At 33.0% G+C, this 17,056-nt stretch overlaps 2 protein-coding genes across 4 annotated transcripts; both read right to left on the bottom strand.

The window, feature by feature from the left end:
• Nucleotides 1,995–3,767, bottom strand: LOC18607521 (FAD-dependent urate hydroxylase). The gene is made up of 5 exons (XM_018114767.1): nucleotides 3,605–3,767; nucleotides 3,366–3,512; nucleotides 3,064–3,280; nucleotides 2,738–2,966; nucleotides 1,995–2,645 (listed from the first exon to the last, which is right to left on the bottom strand). Exons 1-5 carry the CDS (start codon nucleotides 3,676–3,678, stop codon nucleotides 2,098–2,100), a joined length of 1,215 nt encoding a protein of 404 aa, XP_017970256.1. The 5' UTR covers nucleotides 3,679–3,767; the 3' UTR covers nucleotides 1,995–2,097.
• On the bottom strand, nucleotides 6,646–14,510 carry LOC18607519 (RNA-binding protein 39). Of its 3 annotated transcripts, none has more exons than XM_007041720.2 (14): nucleotides 14,432–14,510; nucleotides 13,591–14,119; nucleotides 11,321–11,402; nucleotides 11,164–11,220; nucleotides 10,521–10,576; nucleotides 9,909–10,134; nucleotides 9,011–9,094; nucleotides 8,642–8,716; nucleotides 8,279–8,362; nucleotides 7,867–7,931; nucleotides 7,542–7,788; nucleotides 7,376–7,464; nucleotides 7,064–7,178; nucleotides 6,646–6,960 (listed from the first exon to the last, which is right to left on the bottom strand). In XM_007041720.2, the coding sequence occupies exons 2-14, from the start codon at nucleotides 14,100–14,102 to the stop codon at nucleotides 6,907–6,909; spliced, it is 1,746 nt and encodes a 581-aa protein (XP_007041782.2). In that variant the 5' UTR covers nucleotides 14,103–14,119; nucleotides 14,432–14,510; the 3' UTR covers nucleotides 6,646–6,906. The 3 variants fall into 3 exon arrangements, with proteins under 3 accessions (XP_007041782.2, XP_007041783.2, XP_017971540.1); XM_007041721.2 differs by lacking the exon at nucleotides 14,432–14,510 and adding an exon at nucleotides 14,360–14,427; XM_018116051.1 differs by lacking the exons at nucleotides 13,591–14,119; nucleotides 14,432–14,510 and adding an exon at nucleotides 11,665–11,788.

Genomic DNA, 17,056 nt, shown 5'->3' with positions numbered 1-17,056 from the left:
ATAATTTTTTTAACACACATTTTTTACTTGAGGTAATAGATATAATATAGAGGTATTAAGTGTTTCTTTCATTCATTGTCTTAATATGGTATCTATTCAAATGAATATCTTTAAAACTTAATAAACTTATTTGAGACTTAATAAAAAATAATACATCCTCCATTTCTTTATTCCTCAAAGTAGTAAAATTTGAGCTCTTCTGGAGCATTTAATTAATCTTGGACTACCAGATATTGAATTGACATTGGCTTTTTTTCGTTGTCAAGTAGAAAAAATATTTCTTGTCTTTAAATATAGTGTGTGTTATAGTAATGTCTGCTAGATATATATTACATCATAGATCTTTGATCCAACAATATGAATATCCATATTTTTTTTTCAATAAAATAAGATATATACAATAAGAAACTTGCAAGTTAATATAAAAGAATATTAAATATAAAATTAAAACACATAATAAGAACATATCATTTAAATATAATGAAAACATATTAAAGTATCTTCATAATATAGTTATACTAAATATATCAATTACTATTAAGTTCGTTCTCAAATATTTTTATTACCAATAGAATGATCAATTCCTTTTTCAAGATAAAAAAATCAATAATAGATATTTTTATTATCAATCATATAATAAATTCCTCTTTCAGAGTAAACAAATATCTTGATGTGCTATATCAACTTGGCCATGATTAAAATTATCACAAGATGTTTTAATTTTTAGTGATGCTTGATAAAATTTAAGACGTACAACAAGTACGTGACCAATGATCTTTCATGCCACATCAATAACAATACGTTTTTTATTACAAGTATTTATTCACATTTTGATGGCTTATCCACTTATAGTGAGTTAGTGGGTTAAAATATCTATCTACTTTTAGTGTGTTAAAAGTATTCATCTATTTGTAGTAGGTTACAAGTATATATCCACTTTTGGTGAGTGATCCACATGGATGGGTTATTCACTTATGATGGATTATCCATTTTTTAATGAGTTAAGGCATCCATCTACTTTTGATGGTAAAATTGTCTATCCACTTCTAGTGGTAAAATTATTTTTAAATTTAGATGGTAAATTATCTATCCACTTCTGGTGGTAAAATTATAATTAAAATAGTGATAATGTAAATTATTATGGCCATCATAATTAAATGATATTGCATTCACCTCAATGAATTGATGGATTCATGATTATGACAATAATTATTAAATGATGTAGCATTCACTTCAGAAAATGAACAGATTTATAATTTTTTATTAGTAGCTCGTTTGTCGCATTTACTTCAGGAAATGAACATTCATAATTTTTATTAGTAGCTCGTTTGTCAGATTCACTTCAAGAAATGGACATTCATGGTTTTTCATTAATAGCTGTATAATAGCAAAATTCACTGTCTAATTAAGGGACAAAATATATACTACATGATAGTAAAATTCATATTAAGGTCGATTTTTAGAGAATAAAATACTGAAGAGATATCAAGTCAATTATCTTATTTTTTAAAACCAAAAATCAAAACCCAATCATTGAAATCCTTTTGAAATTTAAGATGAGGAAAACATAATACTTCTAAAACTTGAGAGATCAGAGAATCGTGCTGATAACGTGTTATGAAATAAATCTTAAAATAACAACTATTAGAGAAATATAAGAGAAAGTATTTAGAGGGAGTTAGAAAATCTTATTCGAGTGTATTTTTACAAATGAAGTGAAAGAGTTTATTTATAAGTTAATAACCCCTTATCTAGATTGAATTTACAAGATGAAAGATAATACTTTAGATGGATTAAATCCTAAAATTTATCAAATTTAATTTACATCCAAATCTAAATATAGATAATATAAATAAATATTCACAAAAAAATTCATAACAGGTGCTATTTTGTGGCTTACCATTGGTCTTTTCTTGGTCTAATCTAACCACTAAATTTTTTTTTGTTTGTATAATTTGGTTGGATTATAACACTGCTATACTTGAAATACAAACTTGAAAACTCTAATCAAGAACTTTCTTTATTAAAACTTCGGAAATTATAAATTATACACAAAATTATGTAAGAACAAAGGGTTCATGCTTCATTCAACAGGTGCTAAATAAGATTCCCAGAGTCATAACTAGCCTTCCTTAACAGTATCCCAGATAGGAACCTGGATAGGAATTTGTCTCTGAAGAAGTTAATTATCTTCCCATTATGTTGTTGTATAAAACCCACCATGTAAGCTGTGGTAATGAGATCAATGCTTCTCCATCTTCTCTCTTGGGCAAATTTTTTCAACCCCATTTCAATCCTCTTATATTCCTCTTCTTCATCAATTTTTTCCTTGATTTCTCCTCTTGGTACTTTCAACAAGGCTTCAGCAAGACACCTAGCCAGGACAACACCATCTTCCATGGCGGAACACCCACCTTGGCCAAGGTCTGGGGTCATGGGATGAAGAGCATCACCAGCTAAACAGACATTACCCTTGCTAATATTTCCCCAAAGCAGCTCCCAAGGCCTTCTGTATCTTAATGGAGATGATACAATGCCATCTAGCAAAGTTTTTTCTATAACAGATTTCATCTCATCTGGTGTATCTTTAAGCTTGCTCATCGCAAATTGCTTCAGCTTAACTGGGTCTTCTTCTAGCTCTTCTTCTGCAAGTAAAATATAATAGTAGAATTTAAGGAAAGATGATATGCGTTAAGCAGTCACAGATTTTTAACAGAAAGAAAGGGGGCAAAGGTACCTTTGCTGGCGGGAGTCCAAGTCATAAACCAATAAACAATCTCATCATCACAAGGGAGTAAACCTGAACGAATACCTTTGCCTACGAACTGCCTAAATTTTAGTCCAAAGCCATGGCCACCTTCAATATTGGCAAAACCCCTAATTGCTGATCTCCCTGCGAAAACAGGCTTCTCGAAACCAAGCCATTTTGCCACCACTGAGTTGACTCCATCACACCCAATCAACACCTGTCATTTTGCAATCAACAGTGCCTCTTAAACAATAAAATTCCTTTTGGTTTACATCTGACAGTTATAAATTTACTATAAATTAACTCGATTTTACCTTGGTTTTGAGGATGGTTCCATCAGCAAGATGCACTCGTTTAAAGAAGCCTGATTCCTCAATAGAAACCACTTTGGAGGAGAACCTGATGGTACCGCTGGGGACTTCATTTGCTAAAGTTTCCAACAATAATCTCCTTTGAAGACAACGAACTTCAGAACCCATGAATGATATCTCCGATGTGGACTTAACTAAAAATGTAGAGGCAACAAGTATGCTGCAAACAGGTGCAAATACCCCATCAGGTAAGTTTATAGGGAAATAGCATCCAAGGCTTTCCAGGTTATGGTGTAGTTAAGTACCTTTGCATCAGGCTATGGTGTTGACGTAGAGATTCACCGATGCCAATAGCATCCAAGGCTTTCCAGGCGTTTTCCCATGTTGTGAATGCAAATCCTGTGGTCCTTAGTCTGCCCGATGATTCCAATACTAAACTACGAATTCCTAGCCTGCAAAAGTTTGGGATCAGTTACTATTTTTACATGTACAGATACAGAAAATTTTCGATCATATCAATAGTTTGTTGGTGGCGATGACATGCCTGTGAAGTCCCAAGGATGTGGTGAGACCAGCAATTCCAGCTCCCACAATCACAACGTCTTCAACGATTTCCATCTTGATTTGTAAAGGCACTCGCAGATTGCTTTTAATTCTTGACAGGAAGATAGGCTAGAGAAATGATACTAGTGAACATTAAGGATAAGAGTGGCCCTTATATAGCGAAAGACAAGACAACGACAAATGACTATGGCAGCAAATAGGCAATACTCAGTCCAGGTTCCATGTGTAATTTCGTATGTTGGTTAATTTGTCTGCTCGGACAGTGGTTGACGGCGGATTAAACTTTGTCCGCAAGTTTGAATTTACTTCCTTCTAGGAAGGACCATTCCCATCCCACTTGCACATTTATTTATTTTTTTCCTTTCCTTTTCTTTTCTTTTTAAATGATATTTTGTTAAGCATTAAGCTATAGGTAATTGGCAACTCCTGATGAGAGTATCAGCTCGATCCTGCAAAGAATCTTCTCCGGCCATTGAAAAGCATTTTAAGAGTTTCTTGGAACTTTTTAGCTGGAGGTTCCTGGTTCTTATGCCAAGTAATCTGTATCTACATCTTGTATTTCTTAAGCATTTAACCAAATACATTGAATTTAAGCACAACATACAGTAATTCAGTGGAGTGTTTATTACCCAACTTTCAATATCAGGCAGCAGATACGACTAAAAGAAAAACAACAATGTTGAAAAAGTGGCAATCAGACTCTTTTTTTAATTAATAGAAGATGGGAGCGTACCTTTGGCTCCAAAGATGCATGTGACGTAGGATTCATACAGTTTTCTGCTTTTTAATTCTCGAAAATAGGGTGGGTTTGCTCATTGCTGATGTCATCAGGTGATCTCTATGAAAGCCCAATCTGGAGCCACCTCTATTACCATATTCGGTCTGTTTATGGGGTCTAATCAAATTTCAACGCCACAAGTGGTTCAACTTTGACGTTCAAGCCTCCTAGGATGATTACGAAAGCTTTCAAGCATTGGTTCCTCATTTTGACCCTTGGAGAGAGGGCCATGAAGATACACCCAAATATTATATTTCTTCTCGATTATCATATAAATTTAGTTGTTTTTCGCACATTTCCTACCACAATAATTTATCATGTAAATTTTATATATATCTTGCTGCCAAGATATTCGACTGAGATTAGGGCCATGATTGAGAAGTTGAAGCTAAAGCAGCTTTCAGAAGGTCAGCAATAGTTAGAAATGCTGAAACTGTAAATATAAGATAAGAATGAAACTTGGAAGTGTCAAATTAGTGATGATGGCAGGCAAAACTGAAGCTTCTAGTAAGTATTTATTTCCAAGCTTGCAAGAGTAATATGATTCCTGGCATTTTGTCATTGTGGTCGAAAACCCATCAACTTAGATGGCCGACACTAGGGTGAACAAATTTGTTGAGTACAAGAGTTTGGTAATGTAACAAATTTAGGGACTTAACATTTGGATACTTCAGAATTAGGTGATTACTCGTTACAAGAAGAAAATAGGGATCATAAATTTTGTAATGGTTAATTATAAAACAATTATAAATGGAGATCAAATGTTTATTCAATTTTACAGATATTTATTGAATAACAATAGTAATTTTTATTCATACGGGAATCTAAGTGTTTTTTTTTCATATAAATTAGTAATTTAGAGATAAATTTTAAAAAATAATAAAAATAAAAAGATCAATAATTCAAAAGTGTATCAATGATTTCATATCTCATTAACAAAAGTTATGAAAATTTTGACAATGATAGATCAATATTTTTTACAAAAAAAAAATATTTAAGTTTATGATACAAAATCAAAATCAATACACTACTTGTAATACTTACTGTCCATCCCCTCTCCTTGGCATACCTACGCAACGCCAGCTCAATCCGCTTGGAATCCTCCTCTTCGAAAGCTTTACCTTTAAATTCTCTGCCAGGTTTCACCAGGGCTTCCGCAAGGCAACTGGACAGGCCCACAGCATCTTCCAGTGCTGAACAGCCACCTTGTCCAATGTGTGGGGTCATCGGGTGGAGTGCATCCCCTGCTAAACAAAAATTGCCCTTGCTAGGAAGATCCCAGGGGGGCCTGATTCTTAGTGGAGACAACGGTACAAAGGCGTCCGGGGCAGTGTTTTCTATGACAGCCTTTATGTCATCGGACGCACCATCAAGCTTGTTTAACACAAATTGTTTCAGCTTGAAAGGGTCCTTCTCTAGCTCTTCCTTTGATAGCAAACCAGATCAAAATGTTTTAAACTAGAAGAAGTGACGAAGTTAAAAGTGTACCATGTAATCACATTACGTACACCCTAGCAGGAAGAGAGCTATAAAGTGGCGCCAAATTAAATTACGTGGGCGGTTGGGGTTGGGAACCAAGTCAAAAACCAATAAACAACGTGATCATCGCAAGGGGCAAAACCAGGCCAGACACCTTTACCACAAAACTGTCGATTGATAATTTAGAGTGATTATCAAAATATGTAGAGTAATTACATCGATTGATAATTTCCTTTTTCTGATCAAAATATGATGCAAGCAGCCCGTTAGAAACGAGTAAAGCAATAAGAATGTTTTCTTGGAAAATATACAATTGTCAATGTAAATATTTATACATTATCATTTAATTACATACTACATTTCATAATTACACAAGTAAAAATTTCAAAAATTATAAATATGTATTATTTAAAATTTTCAGCTTTTAAATTTATTTACTATCAGAATAACAGCATTTAATTCACTAATAACATACCAATTTTATACAAACTATACATCTAATAAAAACTCAATATTAATCAACAGACACAAATATCTAAAGGCACATTGATGCCATACTGACCTCTCCAATTTAACAACCTTATGTTATTTTGCGCACACATATCTACACACCCACAGACACAAATATAGTCTTTCGGTACTTGATTCTTTTCAATTTTTTTTGGAAGCATATTTTGTTCATATTATATATAATTTATTAAACAGTATTTGGAATTTAGTGGTATCTGTATGTATTTACAATGTTATTTATCTAAACATAGTTCTGCATCAGAGAATAGAAATATTTTTGCTACCACAAGGGGCCTTGTAAGAATTTTATTGTCATCAACAACTACTCCCACCTTTTTGCAGTGGTATATCAAACATGGCAAAAAATAAAAATAAAAATTAGTAGGAAATAGTGCATCTAATTTCAAATACAGATATTTGAACTTCTCATTCAAGTTCCTGGGGATATCAAATTTCAAGGAAACTATAATTCCTAACGAACCCTCTAGATTTCAAACGCAGCCTTAGGTTAAACATCATTCCAACAATCTCTTGCTGTCTGGAAACTTTGCCTCGTAGGTTTGAGGCACCTGCATCAACATATATTTTTATTTCGAAAGTAAAACAGAAATTGATGGCAATTATTTGATAATGATATGAAATACTGATGAACTAGAAGAAAACTAATGTTACCATGAATGTAGCAGTAATCATTTTAGCAGCAAACCATCTTCCATGTAGGTTCCGTTGAGCACTCATCGCAGCCTGTGTATCTTCGAACCGTAGGTAGACAAAACCAGCACTGTCCCTGTTGAAGGAAATAAAGAGCCACAACAGTCGTCAGAAAAAGAGCGAAAAGCAAAGAATAAAAGGAATGCTACAAAATCCTGCAAGAATAACCATGAACAAAGCACACTAACATGCTCCAAGACAAGCGCAAGGGAACCAAATATTGCCTAATCTAACAAAGATATAGCAGCAGCAGGAGGTCCGACTAGGAATTACCTGTCCACATATATATGCTTCAATTTTCCAAATTTTGAACATTCTTCTTGAACATCTTCTTTGATGTCCAAATCAAAATCTGGTTCCGTCTATCACAAGAAATATGATATGATTAGACAAGACCATGGAAAAAAGAAACTTTTACAATCTAGGCATGGACACCAACCTCCAGATCTGGATCAAACATATTCTTTAACAATAGGCATTCGCTTGGGGTTCCAATTGTGTCGATAGTAGGGATGCCATTACTAGGGAGTTGTAGACCCACACCTGGAAGTCCAGAGATAGTACGAACATGGGCCTGTAGAGTAGGGGGAACAAGGGATGGTACCGCAGGTGCAGCACCAAGGACTGTTGCTGTTGTAGCAGTTAGGCCAGTGCTATTACCAGCAACGCCTACCGAACCAGTAATACTGCAAAAAAAGAAGGCAGATGCAGTATCAGCCAGATAATTTATAAATAAAACAATTGCAAGATTTAAAAAGGCAAACCTTGATGCAGTGCCACTGCGATCCAACTTTGCCATGAGAAGTGCTCGAGAGGATGAATTCAGAGACTGAATTTCATAGGAACATTTTGTCAGCTTCCCAAGAAGTTACAGAAACGTGCAAGAATAAAGAAACCAAATTCATCAAATGCAGATACACCTAGCAAACCAAAGATAAATGTGAGACAGCCACAAGGGCATTATCTAATGACTATGCAATTGTTGGCTATGCTCCTGGGAAAATAGTCAGTTGCTGACTCTCTGAGCATACACCTTTCTCAAATGCAATGTCAAGATTGGGCTATTTTCTAAAGGTGGGTTCAACTGAAACCATTCTTAGCCAGCTGACACCTCATTAGAAGCATAAAAGAATTCTGGATCATTAACAGAAGCAAGAGAGTATGAACAACACTCACCAAGCCACCACCTTCGTCATCATCAAGATCAGCGGCATTTGTCCCAACATCTTCCAATAAACCTTGATCGGTAACGGTTGATACCTGAAAGATGGAAAAAGAACATGTATAGCAAAAACAAACAAAACAAAAAACTCTCATTCTTAAGGCTGTTCGATGGCTAAGAATTTGAGTTACATGGTCCATAGGACAGCAGCTAAAAGAAAGTTGGCAGCAAAAGAATATAAAAGGTTATGGTTTTATAGAGTTATAGTCAATTTAATTCAGAAATTGGAGGTTTAAATAAGGTAGGGACCTTAAATCAGATATCAATGAACATATGCATGCCCACAAGAAAAGAACACAACAATTACCCATGATTACCTTGATTACTCGACCTCCAATCTCCAGCTGTCCATTCAAATTCAATGCATTCTTAGCATCTTCTAGACGGGCAAACTGCAAGAAGAATAATCATTCGATTATCTTTTCAAAACAGACACCATTAAGCATCTATCATATAAGGCCATCTCAAATAGCCTTCCTCACTATCAAGAATAATTCAATATGACCTGTTTGAACAGTTAGATAAAGTTTTTCAACATATAGCACAAACTGAGCTCTTCAAGTTTAAAGTTGTACCTTTTCTTGGGTTATACATTCACTTACAGTCTTGCAACATAATGTATATATCTAAGGATTTGCTAAAGAAAAATCACAATGAATTTCTCAGGTTGCTTCACTAAGTATTACCTGGACAAAACCAAAACCTTTACAATGACCAGTTTCGTCAAGAGGCAACTGAACCAGCTCCACAGAACCAAAAGGTTCAAAAACCTGAGCATTTTAAACAAGAATGAAATGAGCAATATCAATCCAACAACAAGTACCAAGCAAATAAGATAAAGAGATATTACTCCAATTAATGAGGATTAGAGAGAGAAATTTAGAAACTTAAAACCCCCTGTAAAGATGACCAAAGAGCAACAATATTAATAAAAAATACCTCATGGTAAGCAAACTAGTAAACATTACATTGAAAAACATCATGTAACAAAAACACATTTAAGAGTTCATTTCATAATCCTTAAAGTCTACCTGATAAGTACAATCCCAATGAACAATATAGCTATTTTGGTCAAAGTGATACAAATAAATGGAAAGTGCAATATTTCATCAGAGAAGGGGGAAAAGTTGAGTCTGTAACAATTGTCAAAAACAACTTGGCAAAAAAAAAAAAAGGGGTATTAGGTTCAGTTGATCTCAAGTCCCCTTGAGGTGGGCAGTTTCTCTTCAAGTCAATTTTGCAACCGAGTCTTTGCCATACTTAAGAATTTGTGTTTTCCAAAGTTAATGAAGAAAATCCTTTGATGCCCACGTGTTATTGCAAGGCATCAAATGTATCTCCTTGAATGGAAGTTCTAAGACACATAAATGCCATGCCTAGGTTTTTGCTTCTCTTATCTTTGGATACTGCCCTCCCAAAATCTTTCATTTAAATCTTCTCCAGTTAGACTAGCATACTATTCAAGTCCCCAGACAAAGCTTTCAGATTACAACCCAAACCCAGAGTAATTAAAATTAACAGCATTCATAACCAATAATTAAGATCCTGTCTCAAACACTGAATCATACATTATTACCATCTTACCTGACGAAGTTGATCTTCTGTAATGTTGAAATGTAGGTTGCCAACATACAACCTTCTAGCCCCACCAGAATATGGACCTGTCTGTCCAGCTGCCACCAATGTAGTTGACTGAACAAGATTCTTCTCAGCTTCTGATGGTTTCACCATCACCGGTTGACCAAGAAGAGGCTGTCCAGAGAGTGCTATTGCCATAGGGACTGACATTACATCATAGAACTCAATATACCTGCATAAGAAATTTAATTAAGTTCCACAAAAATGCAGAAAGCATACATAACAAGATGCAGGGCCTCCAAACCACCCCACTTAGTATTGTCTCCTCACCACTTTTTTAAGAGGAATTAACAAAACAAAACAATTTTGGCATTGTGCTTTTAACTTCACCAGCAGAAAATTTTTTTACATAACAGCATAAAAGGTTTTAGTTATATATGTAACACATAAATTAAAATTTGTACAACATCTGATGATTTCTTTATTTTGCATCACTTAAATTTTGCTTATCAGAAACTTCTACGTAAGAAAAGCAAATAATAAAAGTTAGGTAGCAAAAACAACAACCAAATAGCACCTAAGAATCGCAACTTATAGTCATTAAGGTTTAGTACTTACCCAACCCCCTTGGAACGTCTTGAATTTCGATCCATTATGAGGCGAACATCTCGTACCTGAAAATTGTGATCGATAAGTAAGCAGGACAAGAAAAAAAAAAGACAACTTGTGTGCGTGTATAAATCTGTATTTGTCTGCACCTATGATGACTCAAATTTTCTGTTGAAAGAATCTTTGAGTAGTTAAAACTATGAATTGCAGTAGGCATTTTTAAATTATTGTTTAAGACTAAATCAACAGATTTTATATGATCATTCTATGACCTAAAAGTATTTTCAATATTTTCAATTAAATTCATATGTTGTAATAAACCAGTTTAAGTATAGGACCAAAAGTAATTAGAATGCATGAATTTTGATATTAAAGCAAATGACTCTAGCTCCATGGAAACTAATAACAATAGAGCACTCCAGCACAACCCTCTGGCAATTAACCTCAATTTATATGTTGTTCATACAGATTACAACTACTAAAAAGGCCTCTAATATAGGAATCAAATGGTAATTAAATGAATATGAGTCTCATACCACAATCAAACACGGGGTTAAGCATCATACGTGTTACATTTAAGTATTTAATGAGCCTAATCTGACTACCGTAGAAGAAATTTTGAGATGAACCGTGAAATCGAAATAGAAATCACCTTGCCAGCCCTAGAGAAGAACTCATAAACATCTCTTTCATTAGCCTTCAAAGATATCTGTCAGAAATTGGTTACAAAATTTTACATCAGCAGTCATAAGGAAAAAGATCAGGGCCACAATAACATGATAGAACAAACACTCTAAATGCATCAAAACCTGATAAGCAAATACAGTTCTCTGATCTCTTTCTGGATCAGCCTCAGCCTCTGCTGCATTTTCCTTTTTGTCTTTATTCCTCCTGCAGGAAGGAGAAAAAACATAAAATAACAATTTATATTGTTTACAAAAACAGATATAAATGCCAACACAACCACTCAAAGCAATGAAAACGTTCAACAAAAGGTGAAGTAGAAAAATATGCTTTTGCTTCTGGGATGTGAAGAAATCTCTCAACGTATGCTCATGCAATCACTGCCAAAAAAAAAAGGTAACAAGAAAAAAAAAGCAAAATCCAGAATGGCATCAATTTTTTCTCTCCAACATGCGTAAAAACGCCGAACCTTGATACATGTTCCTGCAGGGAACTACACAAAGTCAACATAAGACCTTGACTCAGTAACAGTGGAATCAAACATAGACCTATAACAGTGAAATCAAACATAAGACAATAGAAGAAAGCACTATGGTTACCTAAAACCTAAAACTTCAAGACAGGCAATTAATCAACATTTTAATGATTATCCCCTGCAAAAAGAGAGAGAGAAAAAAAAATGTGGCCAATCTGGTATCCCACTGAACACCCACAAGCATCAGAAGGTGAACTGCTTCTTTAAAGCTTAGGCAAAGCCCATCATACCCTCACCAGCATTTCTGCAATAGAATAGATATAATTAAGCAACTCATTTTTTAAAGGTGGAGGATAACGGAAATCATAACATGACATCACCACTCCGGTCAAAACCTCCAAGATTGAAACTTCATTCTTGCAATGCAAGCTTTCATATATAGTCTGAAATCTAGGAAAAAATATTTAAAACCCATGACCTGAGTTCCAGTGCCTGGCCCAATTGCCAGAAAGACCATCTGAAGACTGCTCTAGCACATCTGCGAGTTCCCAGAATCTAATGTTTAATATTCAGAATTTACAAGACCGAATAAATAGCAAAACTATATGAAACTTAAGAACTGGAGAAAAAACTCATTTAGATACAGTATAAAACCCGTTAAGCAAGCGAGAATTATACTTGGAGGAAACAACTGATACAGCATATCTATGCCATAGAAAAGGTTGATTATCTAGATCTTCTACATGGTTACATGTGTGAGACTGGTGCTGTGCTGAAGGGGCCTGATAAATAGCCATGCCAACTTTAGGAGAGATGTTACGAAACAGGACACTAAGAACAGGAAGAAAATATCTGCATCACATTTGCTCACCAAAACAACAGAGCTTGCATAAAATGAACTAAGAAACTATTTCTTAAACACCAATAACAGCCCATTGCAACATTTACAACTCTAGGAAGGAAACTTGCTATTATCAAAGTACAAAAATCTCAAAATAAGCTACTTACCAATATCAGAAAGAAAAGTCAAGTAGCTCACTATAGTTTAGTCAATTGAAAGATAACTTAAGTTATGATCCAGATAGTTAATTAAGAAGAGAATCAATGAGAGAATGCACCTAATAACCAACTCACTTACAAGTCATATACAATCATCATTGAATAACCCCAACAATGCACAGCATTACCTATGTATCATTTCAGCCACCCTTACCCATACTACATCTTCCAAATAGGAAAAATGTTCATATAAGTAAAGGTTCCCCACCTCCAAGATTAACTGTTCCCTATATGTAGGTACTAATTAGTACAAGCACATAGCATTGCCTCAATAATAATTTCTCTGACATCAAATAAATCACAATCAGCATAAGATAGCTAGCCTAATGTTTCAACAATGGCATTTTTCGACTAAATCCTACACTTAACATTCTCAATAAATAAATTAAAAAAAAAAAAACTGCCTAATAGTTACGGTCATTTTCAACCTTTATCATTCTTTGTCACGTTACAGTGGAGTTAGCCTTTTATAATGAGCAAATTCAATGACGAGGGGCAATAAATGTGTTTTGGACAAATTCAGCCACAAACAAATAACACAAGTTCCTCACAACTTTAACTTGCAAACAAAGGGCTATTGAGCACTATTTTTACCAAGAAGATATTCCACAAAAAAAATATGTCCAATTAAACGTTTGACTCAAGATAATCTCAAACAATTGGCTTGTAAAATGTACAATCTCAAATGAACCTAAATGAGCCATATCACAAACCAAATGTGAACAAATTACTATTATTGCATCAAATTAATGTTTGCAATTATGCATAAAAGCAATTCTCAAGCCAAATGTGATAAGAAAGACACTTCACAAAGAAACCAAAAGCTAAACAAATGGAAGTAAAATAAAGAGGCAGGGGTACCTGCTTTCTCTGTCTCGTTCCCTCAACTCTCTTTCACTAAACTCCCTGTCCCGACTTCTCTCTTGCTCTCTTTCTGATCGACTTTGGCTTCTTGTTGACCTCTCTCTCTCCTTTTCCCTGTCCCTGTCCCTCTCACTCTCACGATCACGCTCTTTCCTATCTCTTTCACGTTCCCTCTCTCTGTCCCTCCCATTCCTCTCCTCCCTGTCCCTGTCCTTGTCTCTGTGTTCTCGGCTGCTCCTGTGCCTATCCTTCTCGCCATCTCTTGAGCCTCGTTCCTTGTGCCGGTCAAGATCACGTGATGATTCCTCTCGTGATTTTGAGCGCTTGGAACGTCGATGTTCATTTTCATAATCATCAGCTCTCTCCTCCCTCTTATGCTTTGAACTCCGACTTCGATTCCTCTCTTCGGATTTGACACTATCAATGCCACCATTACCATCTTCCTTCGCCTTTTGAGGCTCAGTATTTTCAACCGTCTTTTCTAAATACTCATATTCATCAAAATCCATAATTACTCCCTTCTAATCTGCAATTAAGACAAAAATCGAGTAATTTTTTTTCTTTTACAAAAACCGAATAATTTAAACTCTGCACAAATACGAAAATGAAACATTAAAGAAATGAATAAACTCCACTAGTTTCACTCGATTAAACTAAACTTGCTCTAATCTCAAACTACTACTTAGTTTTCCCATTGAGACAGCAGAATATTAACAAAATCTGAAATCCAGCAAAATGCTTAACCAAATTCACATTCGAAACTTACTTTCTCGTTCTTTGTGATTTGTTAGCAGTGAAATGAATTATTAGGGTTTGAAAGCGAAGCGTGAGAAATTACCTTTCGTGAACAGAGCAAAATATTCAACGCACCTAATTTAGAGATTTCACGGGGTACCCGAGTACCTCTAGGGCTCAATGCGAGCAATTTTGGCTCCGAGTAATTTATAGTTACTAGAAATAGCGGGTCGGTTTTGGATCCAGGTTTTATGGATTGGGGTTAAAACAAGGCCTATTGCCCAACTTTTTTCTTATGCAACGGCCCATCCACATATTTTTCTAAATCCCTTTTATTTATTTAATTTTAAAGTGTATATGGAGAAATTAATTATTTTTCCGGTATATGTTTTTCCTGGTCTACACCTATCCATATAATATTTCTATTTTTAGCTCTCTTTTGTCATTAATATGGGTAACCTTAATCACTTTTGGTTTATATACTATAACTATAATTAGCTCTTTTATCATTAGTATGGGTACCCCTTAATCTCATTTTGGGGTGAGATAAATTATTTTAAATCAATTTGTTGTTACATTTTTTTTGAAATTAAATGACTTGATCTTACATTTAATTTAATTTAGGTACAAATGACAATATGAATTTAATTTGGTCAAAATATTCACTAAGTCCCTATACTCATATATTTTATCCAATTTAGTCCATATACTTAAAATTGAAGTAATTTAGTTTTTTATTTTAAAAATTGCTTTAATTTAATTTCTATCTCTAACAGCATCTAATTTTACCATTAAAAATGATAATGTCAACGCTAATGTGATGCTAACATGACAAAGTTTGATAATATAGCACCGATATGATGGTCAAGTAGTGCCATGTGTCACCATTGTGATATGTGGCAGTTTCATGTGACATTGACATGATGATGTGGCAATGTCGGTGTGGCATTGACATGTTGATGTGTCAATATCACGTGGCAATGCTAGTACGGGAGATTGAGAAAATGTTTTTTTAAAATAATGCCATGTTATAGAAATTAAATTGAATAAAAATGTATAGTATATGGATTAAATTTAACAAAATTGAGATGTTTAAGAATTAAATTGAAAAAAATATTTAAAAATTACAAATCTTTAATTAGATGATACATGTACTTATTAATAAGTTAAATGTTTAAGTATAAAACATTTATGGTGTTAAGAAAAATCTATAAATATTTTCTTACTTATTTATTTGACTCCATAATAGGTATATTGATTTATTTATTTTACAAAAATTAAATTTAAATTCTCTTTTTATAAAAAAAAATCTAATATTTTATCGCAATAACTACTATTTTCCTTAGCCACCCCTTAGTTTTCTTTTCTGTTCTTTGTTTTTTTCATTACAAGTTTAATTCTTCAATTAATTGTCATGAAATTAAAACAACGATGGCATGTTTACATTTCTCGATTCTGATTTGAATTTTTTCTTAAATTCTTTTAATTTAAAGACCAAACAATTCTCTGAAAACTATAAATTTAGCGATGATTATAAAAATAATTTTTCATTTTGACTTTGCTCAATTCAATTTGGGTATAATAGACCCCTTATTACACTTATATAACCTGAGCTATTCCATTCTTTCAATTTTTTATTTATTTTTTATGTTTTCATTTTGTTTAACATTTAGGTTACATTTTTTGGTTGGAATTTCCTAATTTAAAGACTACTTTTATGGCTAATGAAGTTAAATACAATTGTAAATATTTGTATTATTTTATTTTATATTTACCAATTTTTTGTAAATCTAAATTAACAAATTAAACTTAAATTTAGTATAATTTGATTGTGATTTTTGAACTTAAATAAAATCATTTTATAAGAAATAAAAGATAAATTGGGTAAGAGTTGAATAATTCCAAAAGAATCGGTATTTGTAAATTGTAAAAATTGTAACTAAATTAACTTATTTTGCTAATTTGAATTCAGCTTAAGTTAAAAACTAAGTCAAATTAGAATATAAATTTCAAATTTTTATATACTTATAAATAGAAAAAAGAAAGAATTTATTTAATTTTTTATATTATTTTATTTCAATATAATGCAAGTTATTCATCTAAATTTACTTTAGGTATAAAATTTTTTTTTGGAATATTAGAATTTTTTTATTGAAGGGGAAATCAAACTTAATTTTTCTAAAGAAAATAAATTAATGTACATATTCTGGAATTAAATATTCAAGGAAAAAAATAATATATATATTTTTTAACACCATAAATATTTTACACTTAAACATTATTTAGCTTATTAATAAGTATATGTATCATCTATTTAAATATTTATATTATTTAAATATTTTTTTAAATTTAGTCTCTAAACACTTCAATTTTATTCAATTTATTTATTGTACTATACATTTTTGTTCAATTCAATCTCTTTGACATGACACAGTTTTTTCTTAAATTTTTTTTTTGATTTGCCACATCAACATTATCATGTGGCACTAACGTATCAATATATCATTACCACATCAACATTGCCACATCATCATGTTAATGCAACGTAACACTGTCACATCATCACAACGGTGGCATGTGACATCAACATCACATGACATAAAATGATAATGGTATTTTAATTAAGTTAACTATTAGTTATAAGAGCTTGTTTGATTTAAAATAAAAATACAAAAACTTATTTTGCTCAAAAAAAATATAAGAGTTTAATTAAATGTAATAAAAAAAT

The sequence above is a fragment of the Theobroma cacao genome, chromosome 2 (genome assembly GCF_000208745.1).
Source record: "Theobroma cacao cultivar B97-61/B2 chromosome 2, Criollo_cocoa_genome_V2, whole genome shotgun sequence".
In the NCBI taxonomy this organism is placed as follows: domain Eukaryota; kingdom Viridiplantae; phylum Streptophyta; class Magnoliopsida; order Malvales; family Malvaceae; genus Theobroma; species Theobroma cacao.
This window is presented reverse-complemented; position numbering and strand designations above follow the sequence as displayed.